A 23,464-nucleotide genomic window follows, 5' to 3' on the forward strand; every position below is an offset into this window, starting at 1 on the left:
TTCCGGTTTCTTCTTCCATCTCCGACCAAAAACGCTTTATAATTAGTATCAAACATAAACTAAATAGGCTACAGCGTAACAACGTCAACAATGAAAGTGCACACAAATCTCTCCGGGGCGAAATAGCAGTTGACCGAAAAGAATACAGGAAGACCAGGTTCATTCTAAAGAGACTGGAAGAAGAACATCATTGGGTTACTGCCCACGAGATCATAAAAACAAAAGATCAAAGAAAGTTCTGGGGTTGGAAAAACAAGGCTGCTAAAATCACTAAACCACCTAGTGCAACAAACATCTTTCCAGCTAACTGGGAGGTTTATATCAAAGTACTTTACACAGAACCGAGTAGCATAACCTGTAACAGCCTCTCCATCCTCCCCCACTTCAGCTCCCACGACGATACGACGCCAACTACCAAGATAACCCCAAATCAAGTTGCACTCACAATAATGAAAATGCGCTCAGGGGTGCCCCAGGACCAAACGGCATTCCCACCCAAGTTTACAAAGCCTCCGCTCAGAAATGGGCCAACCTTCTGGCTCTTCTTTTCGAAACAACAATACTGGGCGGACCCATCCCGGCTTCCTGGCGAGGATCGTTGCTTGTCCCCATCCATAAAAAAGGCTCTTGCTCCAGCCCGACAACTATCGGATGATAGCCCTCCTCGACGTAGACGGAAAGGCGTATGCGAGTGCCCTTTTATCAGAACTGACACCTGGGTCGAAAATTGTAATTTAATTCCCTCTAAATTGGCTTCCAAAAGGGCTGTCATATTGAAGATAATTTAATCTGTTTATCTCATATGATCGAATCCCCACTAGCCACGAAAGGCAAATCATTATACCGGGCTTCATTGACTTTCGAAAGGCTTTTGATAGTGTGATTCGTTCCAAATTGTGGGAAAAGCTGGCAAAATAGGGCATCCCTCAGCCCTTACTGAAAGCTCTCATTGCGCTACATACAGATACATGGGAGAAAATAAGAGTCACCTCGAGATGGACATCACCCAATAAAATCTTCACCAACAGAGGCCTAAAACAAGGATGCATCCTTGCACCCCTCCTTTTGAATCTGTATCTAGAAGACCTCCCTAAATGGCTAGCCGGATGTCGAGCTTTCCCCCCGCGAATCAAACTAACAAAGATCCAAACCTTGCAGTATGCTGACGATACCATCTTACTCGATCAGACCCAGGTGGGCCTTCAAAGATTATTTAACTCCCTTGTGTAGTACTGTAACATCAACATACTGGAGATTAACATTGCCAAAACGAAAGTGATGACAGTTTCATCTTTGAAAACAAGAAAGAGCACTTGGTTTATCGAGGGTAAGGTACTGGAATCAGTTTCTGCATACAAATATTTAGGTGGTTGGATAGACCATAAGGGGATACCGACCGCGCACATCATCGCAATGCAGAGTGTCGCCCGCAGTTTGGAGGGAGCTTTCATTAGAACAAAGAGCGCCCTCCACTCTCCTGATTTCGCCCCACTAATAAGACTGATAGGCGCAAAATTTCTGCCGACAATAGGCTACGGTGCCGTAACCTACAAAGACAAAATGTCCTGCTGGCTAGATAGAGCTCAGTCAGAATGTATTCGTAGAGTATTTCTACTACCAAACTCAACCTCTCATGCTCAAATCAGAATGGAATTTTCTTGGTCCTCCCAACACTGGGTCATGAGTGCAAGATTCATTGCTTATAGTCTAAAGACAAAACTAGCTCGCCCCCATACTTAAAAGAGCACTATACTGTCATTACTCAGCAATCCGGATAAATCTTGGAACAAATATTTTTCATATTGCTTGGAATCGCTAAAGGCCCAAGATATATGGTCAGCTTCGGTACCCATAGAGAGGACATCAAAACTCTTGACCAAACAAGCAAAAACTTTGTCTTACGAAAACGATGCCCAAACAGTATTAAAGCTCTTTCACGGCAGCTGTGCCTCTAAACTCTTTGCTCCCAAAACATTACCGCTTCACCTCTCATCATCAATGAAACCGCATATCAAGCACCAATTAATGCGGTTTCGGTTTGGCCTAATTCCACTAACGGCACACAAGTATGGAAAGGATACAAAAAAGGAATTTCTACACAATGCCGTTTTTGCAACCTAGAGGAAGAAAATCTAATTCACATCCTGTGCATTTGTAGACCCTTGATTGCCCTACGAGTCTTCTGGCTTCGTCCGATCTGGCTCTCTTTCAACATTAGGACATGTCATGAAGCATTAGAATTGTGTATAAGGGGTGACTCACCTCAGATGGCCACTCGTTTTGTAAAATTTATGTTAGGAATTAAACATGTATTATCCCAAGAATTAACTTTAATCCCCAAAATTAACTTCCCCTTCTTTTATGCGCCCACAGTTTTTTTCTTTTCACTTGCACCTATTGTCTGTACAAATTGCAATGATTTTAATTAATTATGTAATTAAAATACTTACTTCCAACATGGAATACCTCAAAAGCGAGTGTTTTGCACTTTTACTAAGGCTTTGAAAGGAATGCACGGAAGACATCCACTCTATAGAAGATGGTTTGATTTTTATGCTTTTAGAGGGCTAGATAACAGCCATCACAGATTCCCAGCACAAAAATGAACTGTAATCAGTCAATATATATCTAAAAATATTGTTTTTTGATCATATCCACACGATTTTGAAACTGCCTAATACTAGGAGGGAATGGTTCTCAAAGTTTCCAATGTTCTCCTGCTATATTTTTTTATTTAAAACCTTTTTGATTGATTTTCACAACGTAAGGAGAGAGCATGGTAGTGTTACATTTCGCTTTCAAGTACATATTTATATGATACATCACTATCGCTCAGGCGATTTTGTCATTGCAAGTTTAATACCAGTGGAAAACTATCAAACAGTAACCACTCTGCAGGAGGAGGATGGATAGGAGTCATGGACAGTGTAGTATGTCAGTATAATAAGGGGATTCACACTGTGATGCTGATGATCATGTACATTGTTTTGTGGGGCTTCAGTGCGATAGAGGAAGTTACGATAGTGGTCTAACGGGAGGGGGGGAAGTAATAGGAGAGTGTTTAAGCTGTTCAGGAAGGAGTGGATTGAAGGGAGAAAACATAGGTATATTGTCAAGGATACCTCTACCGCTCAGTGTCTCTTCAAGGTGGGAGATCATCATTGGAAATCATCAGTTTGCATGTGTGATGCAAGGCATCCTAGAGGTATTTTACCAACACCCATCAGAGCCCCCTGATGTTCCTCTTTTTGTTTTCAAGTGCCCTTCACCTGAACCCAATGCTGGAGATCATTATGCCAAGATGTGAAAGTGGGGGGCATCAATGATTTCCACCATAGAGGGATAGCTCAGCATGCCAAAAGGAGAGCAAGGTTAAGGAACCAGGTGGTAAGTTTGATCATGTCTGTTCTGGGGTAGACACTGAGGGCAATATCTCACAGGAAGTGTCTGAGCGGCTGCTCTGTAAGCTGGTCAGTGTGGAGAGTACTCCAGTCAAGGAGGGTCTAAATTATTCACAGCACCAGAGACGGTGAATCAGGTATGCCACCATTTTCTGACATCAGGAACAGTTCAGGGAGGCTGTTGAAAATTGAGCCTGTAATTTCATAGCTGTGAGATATGCTGTATGGAGAATGCAAGTTTTGAAAACTTGAAGCATGCATTGCAGGGAGTACTGCAGCATTGCATAAAATTCCTGACAGCGAAGGCAGTTTGAAGCTCCTGGTCCCAACTCTGTCTAACGATTAGCAATGATACCCCCACGTAGGTTTGGAAACCCCTATAGAGCCAGATTATATACCACCTTCTGTGATCAATGGTGTGGAAGGTTTGCAGTGTGGTGTGAAGCAGGGGTTCCTGATGAAGGCTCTGCAAGGTTTGGTGTATTGCTAATCGTTTACTGCCATATGTAATGAACCTGCCCGTGGGAAGCCTGCACCGGACACTCACAGTTAGAAGTCCAGCAGGAGAACTTTTTGGAACAGATCTCCCTCATGGACAAACCGACGGTGTCACAGCATATAGGGTCGCAGAAGGAGTCAAGAATTCGAGCAGGGGAAGTGCAGAGCATAAGTGGGGGCACCCTTGATGCATTTTAAGGAGTTACACAGATCGCTATGCACCACGTCCAAGAGGGAGGCACAGGTGGTATGCCCTCTGATATAGGAAAATAGAGCAGTGTGCAATGCTATGGTTTATCTGGGCCACTGTGAGGCCCGTCTTACCAAAGTAGTGTCCTGCTAGCCGCCCACTAGGCGGGCCATTGCAACTGTGTCATGCAATAATAGACCCAAAAGTCTTGTGCCCCGAGACCATCAAAGTCAGCAGACAGGAAAGGTTTCGGCAACGAAATGAAGTGAGGACCCTTGTTCCAGATTAAATTGACTAATAAAGTGTTGCCATCCCAAAACGTCCTTCTGGGGTCTAGCACCGGCAGGTTCTCAAAGTGGTATAATAAGTGCGGGCAGACTACCATCTTGCAGAGGGCTCTGAGCCCCATTATTGTGAGTGGAAGAGTGTTCCAAAAGGCACTAGGGCCATAATAGCAAGTATCATTAGGAAGTCTCCTGGAGTATGAAAGATATTAATCCCAAGTTATTTATATGAGTGTAGGGCACGTTGGAAGTGCCCCAGGCCAAATGTGTGTTCACAGGGGAGGGTGCCTTGTCGCAGTGGGAAATTAATGTTTTTGTGGGTTTAACCCATAGGCCAGATATGGCATGGAAGACATTCAGCATAGCCATGAGGGGACAGAGGTTCATTTTAAAGGAGCACAGAAACGACAGCATATCATCTGCGAATAGGGAGTTTTTCTGCTATACGAGAAAAATCTCAACTGCTTGTGCGTGTTTTGTTAGTGCTGGGAATGTTAAGCAAAGCTTGGTTGGCAGAACATGGAGCTTGAGTAGGATAGCAAAACAAAACATTTTCCTCTAAGTATACTCGGTCATTTTGATGTATTGCTATATAGACCAAACACATAGCCTTGAACATGTATTGTTTACCCATTGGTTATCAGTGAAGCTTTGCTAAATGCTGAGAAATATACTCATGCTCTTTTCAGACCTTGTAGAACATAGGCCACAGTCCTTTGTACGATATGTAATATGTTCAAGATAAACACCGGCAAGCTCAAGAAAAAAATGTCATTGCCATTATCAAGATGGGAGGACATTATTGCTTGTATCAGGAGTTTTTTCTCTGTAAACTCCAAGGATGGCGAACTTTTACTAAGCATCTTGAGAATGAAAAGCAATTACAAGTGGTCTATTTTATGTGTGGAATAACAGTCAGGTGCTTATTTAAAGTCACACGTAAATAAAGTGCACATTTTACTAGAAGTGAAGAGTAACTCTCAAACCACCAAAGTTCAAATTACAAACAGAATGTAAAATGATGTACCACATCCTACTTTACAACCATTTAACAAAATCTGCCAGGCCTCCCACCAGACCCCCCCTGGTATTATTCACCTAACTTCCCAGAAATAATGGGCAAATGAATTTGAGGCGAAAAGGCTGGTCTTTTGCATGAATACATATGCAAGATACGTTTAAAACTGCTGTCAGGCAGAGTTAATTTCACCAAGCATTTCTGCAAGTAGTTAGGTTTTCCTATTCCCATGAGTAAGAGGTGCTTATTGACTGACATGACTAGCAAGGGGTGTATTGTCCAAGAAACATGTAGAGAACCTCTCCTGGAAATGTATATAACATTAGGTAACATATCCATTAAATAGTAGAAGACATCATTGTCCCACACAGAACCAACTTATGAGGAAAACTTTTATTTTTTCATTTCTTTCAATTCCATCAAGAGACACAGTTTCATAAAAAAAACATTTATATGTATAATTATATACAATACAGTTAGTCAAGTAAATATAACATGTAACCCCCAATCAGACTCACACATTCAAACATCTTCTCTACCAATCACCACATAATATACAACAAGGCAAAAGAAAAATTACATAATCACAAAACCATGAAGGCCTAAAACAAAAAAATACACACAAAAAACAACAAAGCGCCGACGCGTGTTTCGGAAAAGGAAAATAGATCCAGAGATTCCTTCATCAGGGTGCAAGGATAGTCACAGTTTATAGGGAAATTCTTCACAAATTAGAATGACTTGGATCCTTTTAACACTTAATTTCTTCAGGACCACACTTTCAGGGGTCAAATATATGAAGATGAAGGTTCAACATGTAAAATACAAGGTCCGAGTCTAAATGGTAAGTAACTTCAATGCAGAAATCGTCAATCAATCTGCGAGTTCCAGGGTACAAATTTGTCAAACGTCCGTTTGATAGTGTAACCATGGCGCTGGAGTTCTCAGAACTAAGGAGGTCGACTAGGAGTGGGGAGCCAGAATGCCCACAACAGGATCTCTCTCGAGAATCCTGGGTCTAACGGGATTAACAGGACCGCAGCTCACGAATTACCCACAGGTGGACTTGGTCCTCAAAGATGGGACGGCTGTCGGGTATGGAGGCTGATAGAAGATAGTCTCACCGTCTCTCGACTGTCCACAAATGTGAGCAAGGAGTGTATTCCATGAGCAAGCATGTCTTACTCTCTGAAGTTTATAAGTAAGTTACACCAAGTGTCAGAGTGGGATAGAAATTAGGCCCGGGCACCAAAATAAAAGTTGCCCACATTAGCGAATCAGATATTTAAAAAGGTGCCACACATTTGCAAATCAGGGCAGTTTTGAACTTGTACAGACACGCTGCATAGGTGTTTCACAAGATATGTCAGCCTGCTTGCCTTTTGTGTTTGCTATGAGGGAAATCAATGGTAAATACCGGACCATCGGTCCATAATAGAGGCCCACATGCAGCCAAACAAATGGCCCACAAAGTGATCTGTCTGGCCATCCCTTCTGACACTGATAAATTGACCCTAAATTTAGATTAGGACAAATTCCTCACACAAAACTCTTATATGAATAATTTCTTGACTTGCCGGCATAACTGACAGCTAAGACAAAACAATTCACAGAAAAGTTTTGAAAATAGGGCCAATTAATTTCAAGGCCCTTTACAACCAAGAATGTGTACCAAGCTAAGTTGGCTATTAATCAAGCTACTTGCCCAAATATTTAAATGTAAGAAGTTTCCTCCTAATTGATTGTTACAGGATTTTTTCCAAATATCTTTGAAATTCAAGTCCTCAATTGTATAACAAAGAGCCACAGCTGGAGACATGCTCCCTAACTGGTAAAATACACCAGCAATCATCCATTTTGAGTCTCACATGCGCTCTGAATAGTGCAGGTGCAAGTGACACTTTATAGTATTTAATGGTTATACCAAATGTCATAGAGCATTTCTCAACACTACTTGGGAACCAGTTAGTTGTATTAAATTTCTTGACAATTCACACAGGCAAAAAGCAGTGAAGGTTTAATATACGCGATAAAATCAAAAGCAATTCTGTGGGCCCAAAGTATGCATCTAGCGAGCCTAATATAAACTACAGTTGCATAGCCTTGGGATACACAACAAAGTGATAGCATTAGCTTTCATATTCTTCCCTTAGATGGGTTAAACTAAGGCCAGTATGAACCATTTCAGACCTCTGCCTCATAAGGTTTTGGTGTTATAATGTTAACTTCATGAGCAATAACCATGGGCTTTAAAGTGATTCCCCCAACATGTATATGCTATACCTATGTGAGCCTCCTCTAAATCAGGACTTTGCACCAATCACAACACAGAGACAACCCTCATTGTTGCCACCAACGACATTAGAAGCATCCTCGATTGAGGAGAAACAGCAGCACTAATCCTCCTCAAACTCTCCGCAACTTTCGATATGACTTCCCTGAAATCACTCATCAGAAACCTTCAGCATGTGGGCATCTGCGAACCGGCCCTCAAGTGGATATCATCCTTCCTCATCAGAACTCAATGAGTAAGACCACCCCCTACCCCCCTTATACCTCAGAACGCACTAAACTAATCTGCGGAGTTCCTCAAGGATTATCGCTTAGCCAAATGCTCTTTAAAGTCTACATGCCTCCTCACTAACATTGTCAGAGCCCACTGCATCAACATATTATACTATGCCAATGGCACTCAACTCATCCTCTTTTTTACCAACTCAACCAGCACTGCCAAAGCAAACTGTGCCAACTGTATGAGCAACATCGCTGCTTGGATGAAAACAGCTGCCTTCAGCTCAACACAGAAAAAACTGAAGTCCTAACTCTCTGCAACAACAACTCCCCCTGGGACACCTTTTAATTGCCCTCCAAACTTGGCCCAGACCTACCCCTGCAAACAATGCCAAAAATCTCACGATCATCCTGGACACCAGCCTCTACATGAGCAGAGAGTTCAATGCTGTCTCCTCATTATGCTTCCATATCCTGCAAATGCTATGCAAGATTTGCAAGTGGATTCCACTGAGCACCAGACGAACAGTCACACAGGCTCTGATTACAAGTAAACTTGATTGCGGATATGTCCTCTACGTCAGAATCGAAGCCCATGTCCTAAGCAGACTCCAAACTACCCAGAACGATACTGCCAGACTCATCCTGAACATCCCGAAAAAAGCCACATCTCTCCACACCTCAACTATTTCAGCTGGTGACCAGTTCAGGAAAGATGTAAGATTTATCTATTTACCCATGCCTACAAAGCCCTCCACAATACCGGTCCATATGACCTCAACCACTGCTTCACCTTCTGTAACCAGGAGGTATTTAATTTGATTTATTACATTAGATTAATTCAGTTCCACCTATTACATCTTACACATAGATCTTAGTCACATTTAATCTCACTTGGTGTACTTTTTGATTTTATTGGAGACCTTGGTTCCTGAATACACGTTGGGAGTTTGGTTTATTTTTTTAAATGAGCATGAGACACTTTTTCAATTTCTGTAGGCACTTACTTGTTGATATTATGGAGAATGCAAACCTCGAGACTATTGGTGAAGGTGATTATAGTTAAGAAGTATAGATTTCTCTAATTCTTTGAAACTGTGAATTTTGTTGTAAACACGAAAACCGCACTTCCCTGAAGATTTGCAACAGCATCAAATGTTATTACAACCCCTGATGAAGGGTTCAGAGTGAACCCGAAATGTATTGGGTTTTCTGTTTCTTTTTGTTCATTATTTACAATTGAATATTGTTTGAGTAAAATGTAAGACACATTTGTATTTTTGTACATTATAAAACATGAGATACTTTGTTTTAATGAATTTGAAATCATGATGTTCTAACTCAGAAACGAGAACTTCAGAAAAACACAAATAAAAGTGCATTTAAAGGATCAATTATGAGTTCATAGGCTTATTGCCAAATAGTAGTGCAGAACATAGTCCCTGGCTTCCGGGGTCTCCTTTTACACATTATACATAGGGGGGTGGTACCCTTCCCCATTGTTCTAGCACGCTCACATATAGGCAACTCGAATCACAGTTTTTCAATCTTGAAAACATTTTGTTTACCAAAGGTGTGCAGACCCACCCTAATTTCACGTTTCTTACCTCTGGGTACCACTCAGTGAATCTAGCACCCTACAAAGATGTGGCAAGACATTTCAAGTATTACCACGAATCAGGCAGCTACTAAAGCATATTCTAATTAAGAAGCGGATACCATTTACGCTTTGGTAAAAGGAGTCAGAGAGTTCGGTTCGACCACCGGGTCTACAACAAATCAACTTCGACAATTGGAATACCTTATGAAAAAGGAGATCAATCAGCGTTTACACGCTACTACGCTCATTGAATACCACAAGGTCAACAGGATTCCCCGAGGACTACGTATCGCCCTTCGCCCTATGCTATTTAAAATTTGATAAAGCCTTCATGTCGCGTTGGTACGCGATACTCAACAAGTGCTCGTTGGATTTAATATTATTATTGATTGAGGAAATATCAAGTGTTTTAAGGGAATTAACTCTGGATATCGATAAACTTAAAGATGAATTATCTAATAAAATTGAACAAGACGATTGGAGCAAGACTTTAGAGGACATCAATAGGACTTTGGACATACATGCACGAGAAGTGCATGAATGCAAAACCCGCAAATGTAAGAGGGACACAATAGATTATAAACTGGATGAAGTTTACACGTGGGCGGAGAACTATGCCCAGAAAAGAGCCTTCAAAAAACCCACATCCTATGCCTCTTCCTTGTCTGCCCCTCGACAGTGCCCGGCTGGGTCCACTGTAAGTAAATTCATTTTACTTTCACACGCATGGGTTACATTTTCCATTAGCCCACTATAAGGTAAATTCCTTCACCTTTCCAAGAATATTTACAAATATTCAAGGTGACTACATGTATTTACAATTTCGCATTATATATTATGTTTTCTAGACGTCCCTCACTCCCTGTCCTGATGAGACCCTCATTCTAAGGGTCGAAACGCCGTCGACGTACTTGGAGGCGAATAAGACTCATACAGTGCCTTTGATTGTATAGCAGCTGCCCCACAATTGATTTAAATAATTGCTCCGAGTCATGTCTCTTTTTTGTAAATAGCCACCACTGTAACCTGTATAGTTCACCTAATTGTACACACGTTGTTTCTTTAGTTACTTCACAATCACTAGGGACACATTGCACTTTGTATATTGTACTATATGTCGTAGTCAAAAGTATTTTTGATTATTTTGTCATTTGAAACATATAAAAAATGGTTTGATACTCATTTAATTGTGTCTCTCTCTCCTTCCTGCCACCCTTTCTCTAATACTTGGATTGGTATTATGTCCCCATTTTATCAAATATTCACTAAGTGATATGCCACAGGAACCATTGTTTTTCTGGATAAACGCTTTACCCTGGTTCCTCTGTGAGTAGGGTCTCCCTTGTTCTCCTTTTTCGCATTGTTGAGCGGTGGCTGCACCGCAAGGGTTCTATCCACTCTTGTTGGATTTTTCCCTTCCCTATAAACAATTATAGGGTATTCTTCTAAATTGGAGATAGGGATGGCAGAGAGAGAGGCACCATTATACACAGAAGATTACATTACTAAATTAACGAGTGGTCCTTCTTTATTTTCTAATTTACCTGTAAATACAAGCAGTCCTAGACAAGTATTGATTGAAAAACTAGAAAAGGCTAAGAAAAAACACGTACGTACAGAACTACATGGCCGGATGCTTTCGGGCTACTTACGTGCAGGCATTATACCCCAAGGTTTACAGATAAGAAACGTACCAGGTATCTTCAGAGAAGACCCAAAATTCAAAGGCAGTTTTTGTGGAATTTCTGTTACTTGCTCACGCCATTGGATGGTCCTCTGTGTAGAGACCTCCATAGAACATTCTAAGGCTGAGTTAAAAGAGATAGAAGAGCTAGAGAAGGAACTTCTAGGTGGGGACGGAGTAGCTGAAGCCAAGACATTGCTTGAGAAATTGAATAAAACAATAGAAGAGTTCAATACCTTCGAACTCAAAAAGAAAGCAGATAAGGTCACAAAGGACATAAAAAACTATAATAAAGAGAGAGCCTTCCCCTATTTAAAGGAAGATTATTTCACTACTTTTCCCAACCAAAATAGACAAAATACCTGGGGTCGATTTAGGAGGAACCAGCCAGTTACATTCTCTGAATCATCGGGTGGGTCCAGGGATTCAGACGTCCAGCCAGGCCCTTGCAATTTCAACCATCAGGGCCAACCTTTTTTAGACAAAGGAGGCAAAACCAAGAAAAGAGTCTGGCACCAATACTCAGGAGAACGACAAACGAGGAACAAGCACTATCAATGGGGGACCCAACCGTACTAGATTCTATAGACAATATGGCAACAATACCAATTTTCAATTTGTCTAACCATGTGTTATCATCATCTGAAATCTCCCTATTAAGTAGAGGTCTATCTTTTGTAATTACCGAACTACTTTAATTTGAAATCTGAGCTTTTTCAGTTTTTTAGAAGGATCCGCTTAAAAATCTTTTTCAGAAATCGTGAATTTAATACACAAGAATCAACAACAGGGTTAAAACTACCATCTACCTTTTACCCTACAAATAGTATGATGCCACCAGAAGTACTCACGTTTGAAAAAATGATTTTGGAGGAGATGGAAAATTTGAGAAAGAACAAGCAATTCATACCATACAATATAACACTTCTAGAAAGACAGGCCCTAAACAATCTGAAAAAAGATACTTCCATAATACTAAAACCCGCAGATAAGGGTGGGGGGATTGTAATCCAAAATAAAACGGACTATGATACTGAGATTATAAAACAGATCTCCGAAGAGAAACATTACAAAAAATTGAACCGTAATCCTCTCTCTGAGATCAAAGAAAAAATCATGCTAATCACAAAAGAAGGTTTAGATGAAGGTTTTATCACAAAAAAGGAGTTTGCTTTTCTGAATTCATCTAACCCCAGAACGCCCGTTCTATACGCTCTCCCTAAGGTCCACAAAAGTACAACACACCCTCCTGGTAGACCTATCCTATCTGGATGTGGTTCAATTTTAGAACCAATTGGGAAGTACATTGATTTTTTCATCAGAGACTTTGTTCCCCTACAACAGAGCTATGTGCGCGATACTATGCACATGATTAACTTAGTTGAGAAAATACCATACAACAAAGATACTGACTGGCTTGCCACCCTTGATATATCGTCTTTATACACGAACATCCCCCAAAAAGAGAGTATCAGGTGTATCAAAGAACTTCTTGACACAAGACCAAGACCATTTAATGTGCCCACTTCATTTATAATTTCTCTGTTAGAAATAGCACTTCAGAGAAACTATTTTGTCTCAAATGGACAATTTTACGAACAATGCTGTGGCACCAGTATGGGCGCAATTTTTGCCCCGAATCTGGCGGATATTTATATGAACCAGGTTGAAGGAGTCTTCGTCTTGAATGTTCTAAATCCATACTATGCCAGCATTAATTGCTGGTATAGATATATAGACGATATTTTTCTAACCTGGAGAGGTAGTGAAGAGAATGTCACCAAATTTATCTCATATCTGAACACTGTCCAAATCCATCTGACTTTTACCTCAACCATACATAAAGAGACAATTGCATTCCTAGATTTAAACATCTTGAATGTAGATAATAAGTTGATCACATCTCTCCATAGAAAACCCACGGAGAAAAACACTCTGTTAGCATATAAACGTCAACACCCGCGAGCATTGAGGGATAGCCTGCCATTCGGCCAATTTTTGAGAATTCGCCGGAATTGTGCTCGAAGAGAGGACTATATGAAAGAATCAAAAGTTTTGAAAAATAAACTAATATTAAGAGGATATCCCAACAGATTAGTGCGTAGATCACTCAAACGGGCATGGTATTGCCCACGAGAGGAACTATTGATCACCAGACCAAAAAAAGAGATGAACAAAATTGTTTGTGTCACAACTTTCGGTGTCAATACCAACAAGATTCGTAAAACAATTATGAAAAATTGGAAAATAATCCAAAGTATTGACTCCGAAATGGATGTACCTTTGTTCGCATACAAAAGGGCAAAAAATCTAAAAGATCATTTAGTGAGGTCATCCACTGAAAAAACATCTCAGAAGATTGGTAGCCTTGAAACATCTTGGAATCTTCCCCCCCTCCTTGGTCACCACCCATGTGGCAACTGTGTGATCTGCCCATTAACTTGCAAAACCACCAGTTTCAAACATGGTAATTGTGATCACAAACTTGATTTCTTTTCGAATTGCAACACACGGAATGTCGTGTATTGCATATGGTGTCCATGCGGTCTACCCTATATTGGGCAAACCCAACAATTGATAAAAGCCAGAATAGGGCAACATCGTAGCCGCATAAGAAAATCTGTCTTAACAGCGCCTCTTGTTGCACATTTTCAAGAATTCAAACACTCTGCAGATGAAATGCGATGGCAAGTTGTAGATATTGCAACATTACCCGAGAGAGGTGGCGATATCACTCAGATTTTACAACGCCGCGAATGCCATTGGATAGACAAAATCAATTCAATTAATGAAGGTTTGAACTCCGCTGATGAATGGAGGGGTTTTGTCTCTACATTGACTTAATTTATGCTTGTCAAGAATCTCTATTCTGTCACTTAGAACTGTAATGTCAGAAACTGTATATTACCACGGCCAGAGGGATCTAAGTGATAACATGTTTGTTAATGATACCACAATTAGAGTTGAGTATTACCAGTACAGATTGTTCAGTGAATATGCTTTGATGTAGTAGTCAACTGTATATTATCCTCATGAGAAGGCAATATTAACAAAATATTAATTTGGGACACTGTATATATAACGATGGATTATGTGATGACCAAATGATTCTGCTTTGTAAAATCATGATCAGCAAATGTGCCTTATAAAATAAGAAAAGTATATAGAAATGCATGAAAATGTTAATATGATATGCTATTGCCCCTTTGAACCCTGCCTTTTATTTTGCGATTCCATCTTTTGTACACCAATACGTTCCCGTTGGAACGAAAATTCCCCACTCAATGCCTCTGTGCAAGCGATATGAATTCATTCCTCCCCGTAATTGTAAACATTGCACCATAGTCCTTTTTCTATATCCACCATGTGCGCAACGCCGGGCGTTTTAAAACGCAGTGACTTCACCCGCCAGCCACCACACTATTCCCGGAAGGTAGCGATTGAGCTAGTGGACAACGCGCCCAGGTAGGCATTATAAAATTAAGATTAATTAATGCTCGCAATCTTAGGGCCACCGTCAGCTCTAGATATACTGAGATACCGTCTGTTATATTCACAGAGACCCTCTGGTTAATTCGCGCAGTGGCGGCATCGTCCGTTCTGAGATAGATAGACTATGGAAGCTAGCGATTGAGCTAGTGGAAAACGCGCTCAGGTAGGCATTACAATGTTATGATTATTTAGCGCCTGTAATCTGAGGGCTACTGCCAGCTCACAAAACATTTAGACACCGTCTGTTATATTTACAGAGAACCTTGAGTTATTTTGCAAAGTGGCGGCACCGTCCGTTTTGAGACAGAGATACTACAACTACCAAGGTGTCTATGACAGTGGTAAGTTGTTCCATCTGTGTTGCGCCAGATACACAACCCTTGCTGTTTTTACGTATGTGGCTAATCCTATGCCTCTTCCTTGTCTGCCCCTCGACAGTGCCCGGCTGGGTCCACTGTAAGTAAATTCATTTTACTTTCACAAGCATGGGTTACATTTTCCATTAGCCCACTATATGGTAAATTCCTTCACCTTTCCAAGAATATTTACAAATATTCAAGGTGACTACATGTATTTACAATTTCACATTATATATTATGTTTTCTAGACGTCCCTCACTCTCTGTCCTGATGAGACCCTCATTCTGAGGGTCGAAACGCCGTAAACGTACTTGGAGGCGAATAAGACTCATACAGTGCCTATGATTGTATAGCAGCTGTCCCACAATTGATTTAAATAATTGCTCCGAGTCATGTCTCTTTTTTGTAAATAGCCACCACTGTAACCTGTATAGTTCACCTAATTGTACACACGTTGTTTCTTTGGTTACTTCACAATCACTGGGGACACATTGCACTTTGTATATTGTACTATATGTCGTAGTCAAAAGTATTTTTGATTATTTTGTCATTTGAAACATATAAAAAAATGGTTTGAAACTGATTTAATTGTGTCTCTCTCTCCTTCCTGCCACCCTTTCTCTAATACTTGGATTGGTATTAAGTCCCCATTTTATCAAATATTCACTAAGTGATATGCCACAGGAACCATTGTTTTTCTGGATAAACGCTTTACCCTGGTTCCTCTGTGAGTAGGGTCTTTCTTGTTCTCCTTTTTCGCGTTCAAAAAAACCAGGAGCTGATTCATCTGAGGAAAGTGTCGTCACGGATCAAGATTTGCTGATGCAAAGACCAAGTGCAGCATTAATGTCACAAACTGGAGGGAGAACTTGAGAAGAAACACCTGTGAGTACAAAAAAGACTGTACCAGCAGACACAGGCAGACCGAGAAGTGAAGTGAAGAACAAATAGATCCAGAAGAATCTTTGATCATTAACATCGCACAGAAGACTATGAACAACATGGAGCTCAGCATATTGAACAAAGGATCATCCTTCGTACCCACATACATTTCTAATGAGCTGGAGACAGAGGTGTCCCTATTTAAATTCATGAGAAAATTGAGATTACGTTGGTTTTTCTCCAACGAAGTGACCATTGATACTGATTCTTCTACTGAAAGACAATTCAAACCCAAGAGTAAATTTGTCTCACCAATATCCCACAGGACACTGGATAATTTCGAGGTACTTGTCAAAAAAGATTTGGAACAAGTTAAATACAAGAAATCTTCTTACTCTAATTTTTCTACACAAGAATGGAGGATTTTAAACAAACTCAAACAGGATTCTTCCATTACCTTTCTTCCAGCTGACAAAGGGGGAGCATTGGTAATTCTTGACACTGAATTTTATCATCACAGTGTAAACTTACACGTTCAGAATGAAGACACACATTCATTTGACAAAGGATCCAACTACAGAATTTCAACAAACCCTTACCACAATTCTAGATAAGGGTGTAGGGACGGGAGTTATTGACACTAAAACATGACAATTTTTGTTCAATCAATATCCGAAGATTTCTTCGATATACATGTTGCAGAAAGTGCACAAAGATAGAAATAATCCACCTTTTCGCCCCGTTATAGCAGGGTGCGGATCTATCCACGAAAACCTAGGCTATTACCTTGATTACCATCTTCAGCCACTTGTTCAATCATGGTCACCTTATGGAAGGGATACGACAGACTGTCTAGAAAAACTTGAAAACATTAAAGATGTATTTCATAAGGATATTCTTCTATGCACGATTGATGTTGTGGCGTTATACACATCCATAGCTCACGGCGAAGGGCTACAGGCAACAGAATGGAGATTATTACAATCCAATTTTGAGGAAGAGAAAAGTGTGTTCTTACTAGAGCTTTTACATTATGTTCTTTACCACAGCTATTTTCGTTGGCAAGATGATTTCTATATCCAGAGAACTGGAACTTCAATGGGCTTCCCGGGGGCACCCGGATATGCGAACACGTACATGGCAAATTATGAAAACCAACATATACTGTGTCATCCGGAGTGGCAAAAACATGCAAGAATTTTTTTGAGATACATTGACGATATTCTCGTCATTTGGCAAGGCCCCAGATGTACATTGGAAAAGTGCATAATTGAATTGAACACATTTAACAGCAGGATACAGTTCACATCAGAGATTGATGCACAGAGGATACACTTTTTGGACATTGAAATCTTAAAAACAACAAAAGGATTGGAAACCAAGGTCTATCATAAACCGACTGACATGAACAGTGCATTACATTTTTCCAGTAGTCACCCTTGGTCGCTAAAACAACATTTACCTTTGTCACAAATGATGCGCATAAAGAGAATAACCTCGGATGAGAACACATGTGAAACTCAGATGGAGGAACAGGCGAACAAATATAGGAGGAGAGGTTACCCTGACCGCACATTAAAGGAAGCAAAAAGGATTGTGGATAAGAAAAGCAGAAAGGATCTCTTAAAAAAACTGGTGAAATCTTCAGACAAGAGAGGTTTTTGTGTTGAAAAATTCGTCCCAGGCTCCCAAAATCAAAGCTATTATATGGAAGAGATGGGAACTTATCGATAATGAACCAGATTTCCATAACATCTTTACTCAACCTCCATTATTCGCACATACCAGAGCACAACATTTGTGAGAATTATTGAAGAAGACTACCAGTAAACCAAAAGGGTCACAATACAAGGGGATGCGCAAATGTTATAACTGCGGACAGTGTGGCAATGTTATTGTAGGTAAAGAATTTCAACACCCGAAAACTGGACAATCATTACTCTTGAAACATACATCAGACTGCACCACGGAAAATGTCATTTATGCAATAAAATGCCCATGTGGACTTGTCTATGTCGGAAGGACCAGCAGGAGAACAAAAACCAGAATAGTGGAACATAAGAGCCACATCAGGAATAAAAACATGAACTCGTCACTGCAGCACATTGGGTGAATAGTGCTCACACCATTCCTCAACTCAGATTCACCATTCTAGAACACATTACACCAGTTGCAGGTACAGACATTCACACCACACTAGCTCGTAAAGAGACAGAATGGATTAAAAAACTTGGAACGATAATCCCGGGGGGTCTCAAGGACCATTATGAACTGTTGTGTTTTTTATAATTAACCGGAACTCATAGAATGGAAGGGGTAATATTGCATTCTTTTTAATACACAAGTACTGATGCACTACACTAAGGATTCTGATGTCAGTTCCTTTTTTTTTTCCACTCACACTGTTTCATTATTTATCGTTCAACAGTTATTGAATAGACTTCAGTCACTGTCTCGTAAATGTATACTAGTCTCGAAACCCTGGCATTGAAGTGAAACGTGACCGCCATTTTGGAACAGGCTATACGGCCTGTTTAGTCCACTTTCTATGACTACAAGTCACGCTGTAGACGTTACGCTATAATTTGTTTGTTCGCGGGCTGGGAGGCTAGGCGATCACACTACTGGTGGAGATTGGACTTTGTCGGTTAGAGGAGCGTCAGCAGAAGGTAGGATTTCGGCTGTAACTCCAGCGATAACATTTTGGTTTAAGTTATGGTGACGGGTTAGCAACTTTGAATATGGAATTATTAAGTGTCACGTATTTGTCTTTAGGCGGATACCTGTTCACGTTGGATGGATATTTTCTTCAGCATACCTTTATGCCATACAAGAATTCACGCTATTAGGTAAGGCGAGGACGCATGTCCCAGTGTTTGTACATGGTGATTATTGTGTTATTAAGGGCACATTTTCAGTATCGACACCTTGTGTGCTCACTTTTGTGCAGATCACAGAAGTTATCCCACAAAAAAGTTTTTTCCATCGGAGTAGATTTGGATTCTAAGTCTTGCTTCTGGAGGGGTATGTTTATTCACGCATTTACTATTTGGATAATTAGGCACAGATGAGGTCAGCGATAAATGATGATGTTTCTGTTACATTCAAATTTACAGATATTGATGAACTACTGCGCTTTTGGCGCTTACACGACCTGATAGACCTTCTGTAACCAGGAGGTATTTAATTTGATTTATTACATTAGATTAATTCAGTTCCACCTATTACATCTTACACATAGATCTTAGTCACATTTAATCTCACTTGGTGTACTTTTTGATTTTATTGGAGACCTTGGTTCCTGAATACACGTTGGGAGTTTGGTTTATTTTTTTAAATGAGCATGAGACACTTTTTCAATTTCTGTAGGCACTTACTTGTTGATATTATGGAGAATGCAAACCTCGAGACTATTGGTGAAGGTGATTATATTTAAGAAGTATAGATTTCTCTAATTCTTTGAAACTGTGAATTTTGTTGTAGACACGAGAACCGCACTTCCCTGAAGATTGGCAACAGCATCAAATGTTATTACAACTCCTGATGAAGGGTTCAGAGTGAACCCAAAATGCATTGGGTTTTCTATTTCTTTTTGTTCATTATTTACAATTGAATATTGTTTGAGTGAAATGTTATGACATTTGTATTTTTGTACATTATGGAACATGAGATACTTTGTTTTAATGAATTTGAAATCATGATGTTCTAACTCAGAAACGAGATCTTTAGAAAAACACAAATAAAAGTGCATTTAAAGGATCAATTATGAGTTCATAGGCTTATTGCCAGATAGTTGTGCAGAACATAGTCCCTGGCTTCCGGGGTCTCCTTTGACACATTATACATAGGGGGGGGGGGGGTGGTACCCTTCCCCATTGTTCTTGCACGCTCACATATAGACAACTCGAATCACAGTTTTTCAATCTTGAACAAATTTTGTTTACCAAAGGTGTGCAGACCCACCCTAATTTCAACTTCTACAAAGCCACCAGACACATTCTATCTGTGTCCCAGGCAAAGTCACACCTCCCTCGCATCAAGAAGACCAGAAGTAAAGGACGCACCTTCCCATATCTCACAGCCAAGACCTGGAATGACCTCCCAAAGCACCTCCGAACCTCCCTCTCCCTTATGGACTTCCTAAGGAACTTCAAGAAATGGTCCTTCCAGATGTTACAGGGATAATATGCTCCGCCCCCTCAGGCCTGCCCTACTCAGCGCCTGGATACCCTCACAGGTGATTAGCCGAGTTCTACAAATTCACATAACAGACATCACAGCTCCTATCTGATAGTGCAGCAGACACAAACATTAGCCCCAGATAATAATTTCCAGTAGAACATCCAACTTTTACAAAAGACTTTGTCAAAACTAATAGCTTTTTTAAGATTCTCTGTTAGTTAATTAGCACACATGTAGTTTTGGAGTCTGTTTATTTTCCTCAAAGACCCAGCAGTGGTTATAAAAAATTAGAGGGCATTGTTTGTTTAAGCAGAGTCACGGTTCTTAGGACATCCATTTCACTGTAATTTATTTTCCAGAACAGAATACCATAATCCTAGCGACAAAGATCTTTCACCTACCTATTGTAGTCTAAATAAATTACATAACATGATTCCTCGGTTACCAATGTCAAGTCAAGGAAAGATTTATTCGATTGTTAATATACCAATCATAAAAGCACATACAATAAAATCAAATAGAAATGTAATTATAAACGTAACAGATTTTGATATAATTACACATTAAAAATTGATCCAGCACCATCAGAGGAGGTAGTGCCCACAATTTACACCTCAAATACCATACTTTTCCTCAGCTGGATCGCCTTTTTTTAAAAACTTGGCCACCCTCCACGAAGTGTGTTCATGTACCAGAAGTTACAGCCAAATAAAAGCTGGGCTACATTGCCTTACACCCAGATGTTTCAAAAGTGGAAGTAAATAGACCAATGTCACCTGTCATTGTTGCTTGCATTGTAGCTGCACCGACACTGGTCACAGATTTCTGAATAACAGCGATAACCAGGCAGTGTTGAGACTTCGGTCCTCAGGTCAGTCGGACCACAGTTCATTGCCTTCTGCAGATAGTACTACCTTGCTTACCCAGTAAGCAAGAAGTGAGTGAACATGAACTGCTGTGGTATTCGAGCTCAATGCAGGACTAAAGTAAATTCAATGTAAAAGTCAGAATGGCGGCTGTACATTAAATGTGACAACAGTCAAGGAGGCCCAGTGCTGGACTAGTAATAGGACAGTAACTGTACTTTCTGCTACACATTCCTTGGACAGTGTATGATGGGATGTTCAGGGTGGGTGATAATGATAATCATTCACAAGAGTAGCAGAACCCCAAGTCGCGTCTGTATTGTACAAGTAACAGGGCAGGATTGTGCAAAGCTTTCGGAGTGACTGTAGGGGCATTTTGTGTAGATGTACAACTATGTATGTGACACTAAAATCACTCGTGCATGATCACTGCACACCTGAGTGTAGTTCGTTCTCAGCAGGGCAGCTAGCATTGAGTGAGACGTGATTCAGAAGGGCTAGATACGTGTTACTGCGCAGAATAAGTACTTTGCTTACTGAAATACGATTATGAGGTATTACTAGTACTACTCACCAAAGCATATATTAGGTACATAGGGTTTGGCAGATACCACTGGGATAATGCTATATGCAATCAAAATCAATGTAATCGTTATGTGTATTCAATTAACTAAAATCTTACAAAGAAGCATCGATCATAAACTATCATAAAACAAACTGGACGTAATACGAGAGATCAGTAGGGTAAGTCTACAGTACTACTTAAAAGAAGCTACCCGGGTGGCAACGTTATCCATTTAATTAACTCAGTTATAGTGACTAGAGGCAATGGTAAATTAAGATACAAATCATACAGCTACTGTTCCTCTTATGTGCAATGGAACAGTACAGAATGTTATTGCGACAATGTTGGAGATTTGAGTCTTCTGAAGTACTGAACAGTAGCAAGAGGCAATGTTTCTCTGTGAAGCTATTTTGTATCCCTGCAAATATATATTGTAACCACGTTTTATAAGTCGGAAACCAAAAGCAACAGTGTAACTAAAAAGCAAACGGTGGTCTGTTCTTAATAACTTGAAAGGAAGTGTTAGTTTTCCCACGTGGTGCGGAATGCACTTTGATAATGAAACTTGAAGTATTCCATAGGAAGGCAAGAAAGGCTGTGAATTGGGGGGGGGGGGCTTACATTTTCTACGCATTAGAGCGGTCCAGAACCTCTGCTGCTCGCACCTGCCAGCAGCCGCAAGTGTTCTAATTGGTGTGCCTTTATGCGCCTTTGTACAGCAAGTATTATCACACGGCGCATATTAGAGCCCTGCTGTTTATTGACATTTGGCTGGAAGAGCACGTGGCAGGAGCACGCACCCCCCAAAGCTGGGTTTCGAGCCACCCCTTATCCCCGCGCGCGCCGCTCCGGGCCTGCAGGGCATCTGCATCACCTCCCCAGCAATTAGGCCGCAGCTGTGCAGCGCGCGGCCTCACTCACCTGTCCTCGCAGTCTTTGCACTTGATCACAATGGAGACCAGTTTACCGAAGAGCTCCTCCGCCATGCTGGGTTCTTGTATCTTTCAAACCCGTCTCCCAAACTCCTGTAGCATCCCTGCCAGAGCTGGCCTCCGCGTCCTCCCAGTCGCCGCACGCGCTGGTGAGCCCTCGGTGTGTCCCCTTGTGTTTACCGAGAGGTGCTCTCTTCACAAGGCGCTACAGCAGGTCAGCTCCCGGGAATCACCGGTTGCAAGCGTGGCCCCGACAGGAACCCCCTCTCCACGTACGCCGCCTCCCGGGCGGAGCGCTATGATATCACGCGCCTCCCGCGCTCGGCTCTGAGGCCGGGTTTCCTCAGCTGCTCCCGTGGGGATTCGCGCCACCTTCCCGCCGCCGGCGCCCGCAGCCCTCCTCCTCCCCGCCCGCAGCACCTTCGCCACTGCCAGGTCAGGAATGCGCCTGCAGGCTGTTTGGGTTCGTAGGAGGGCAGGTGCCTAATTCACGGCGTGTAGGAGTAAAGGGACTCGGGATGCACAGCACCACACTTTCTTACGCCTCTATGTTTTACGCATAAAAGTTAGGAGCCTTCCAAGTCGTAAATACCTGTGTACTGGCGCAACCATCCACACCCACCCTTTCAATTAACCGGTTCTAATCTAGTGGCTCGAATGACAATTTAGTGCATGCTACCGCTTAAAAATTATAACTACACGCTGTGCTGTGGGACGCTGCTTCTAAGTGTCGACTTGCCGGACAGGTATTTCTTGTATATAAATTGAAATGTATGCTATGACGCAGATACGCTAACTGCGCGGCCGAATTTATTATTCATGGTGCAATATTGTTTTAGTTTGATTATCCTATCGGTATGACCGCAGTTAGTTACTGCATTCCCAAAGCTCTTTTAAAGAAGTGCGAAACAAAAACTGCCCCTTTTCTAGCTGCATATAAGTTTAACTCTGTGTGGTGTAAAACTTTTCTAGCGCCTAGCTTTCGTTATTGTAGCTCCTC

At 41.1% G+C, this 23,464-nt stretch overlaps 1 protein-coding gene across 1 annotated transcript in view; it reads right to left on the reverse strand.

Moving 5' to 3' along the window:
* LOC147727114 (spindle assembly abnormal protein 6 homolog) overlaps positions 1–22,793 on the reverse strand; it is a 574,453-nt gene extending 551,660 nt beyond the window's left edge. The window contains exon 1 of the mRNA XM_086961156.1: positions 22,454–22,793. Within this exon, the coding sequence (XP_086817282.1) occupies positions 22,454–22,518 (65 nt within the window). The 5' untranslated portion in view covers positions 22,519–22,793. The remainder of the gene's footprint in view (positions 1–22,453) is intronic.
* Positions 22,794–23,464: the final 671 nt, after the last annotated feature.

Source organism: Lissotriton vulgaris, chromosome 3_1, assembly GCF_964263255.1.
Source record: "Lissotriton vulgaris chromosome 3_1, aLisVul1.2, whole genome shotgun sequence".
Classification (NCBI taxonomy): domain Eukaryota; kingdom Metazoa; phylum Chordata; class Amphibia; order Caudata; family Salamandridae; genus Lissotriton; species Lissotriton vulgaris.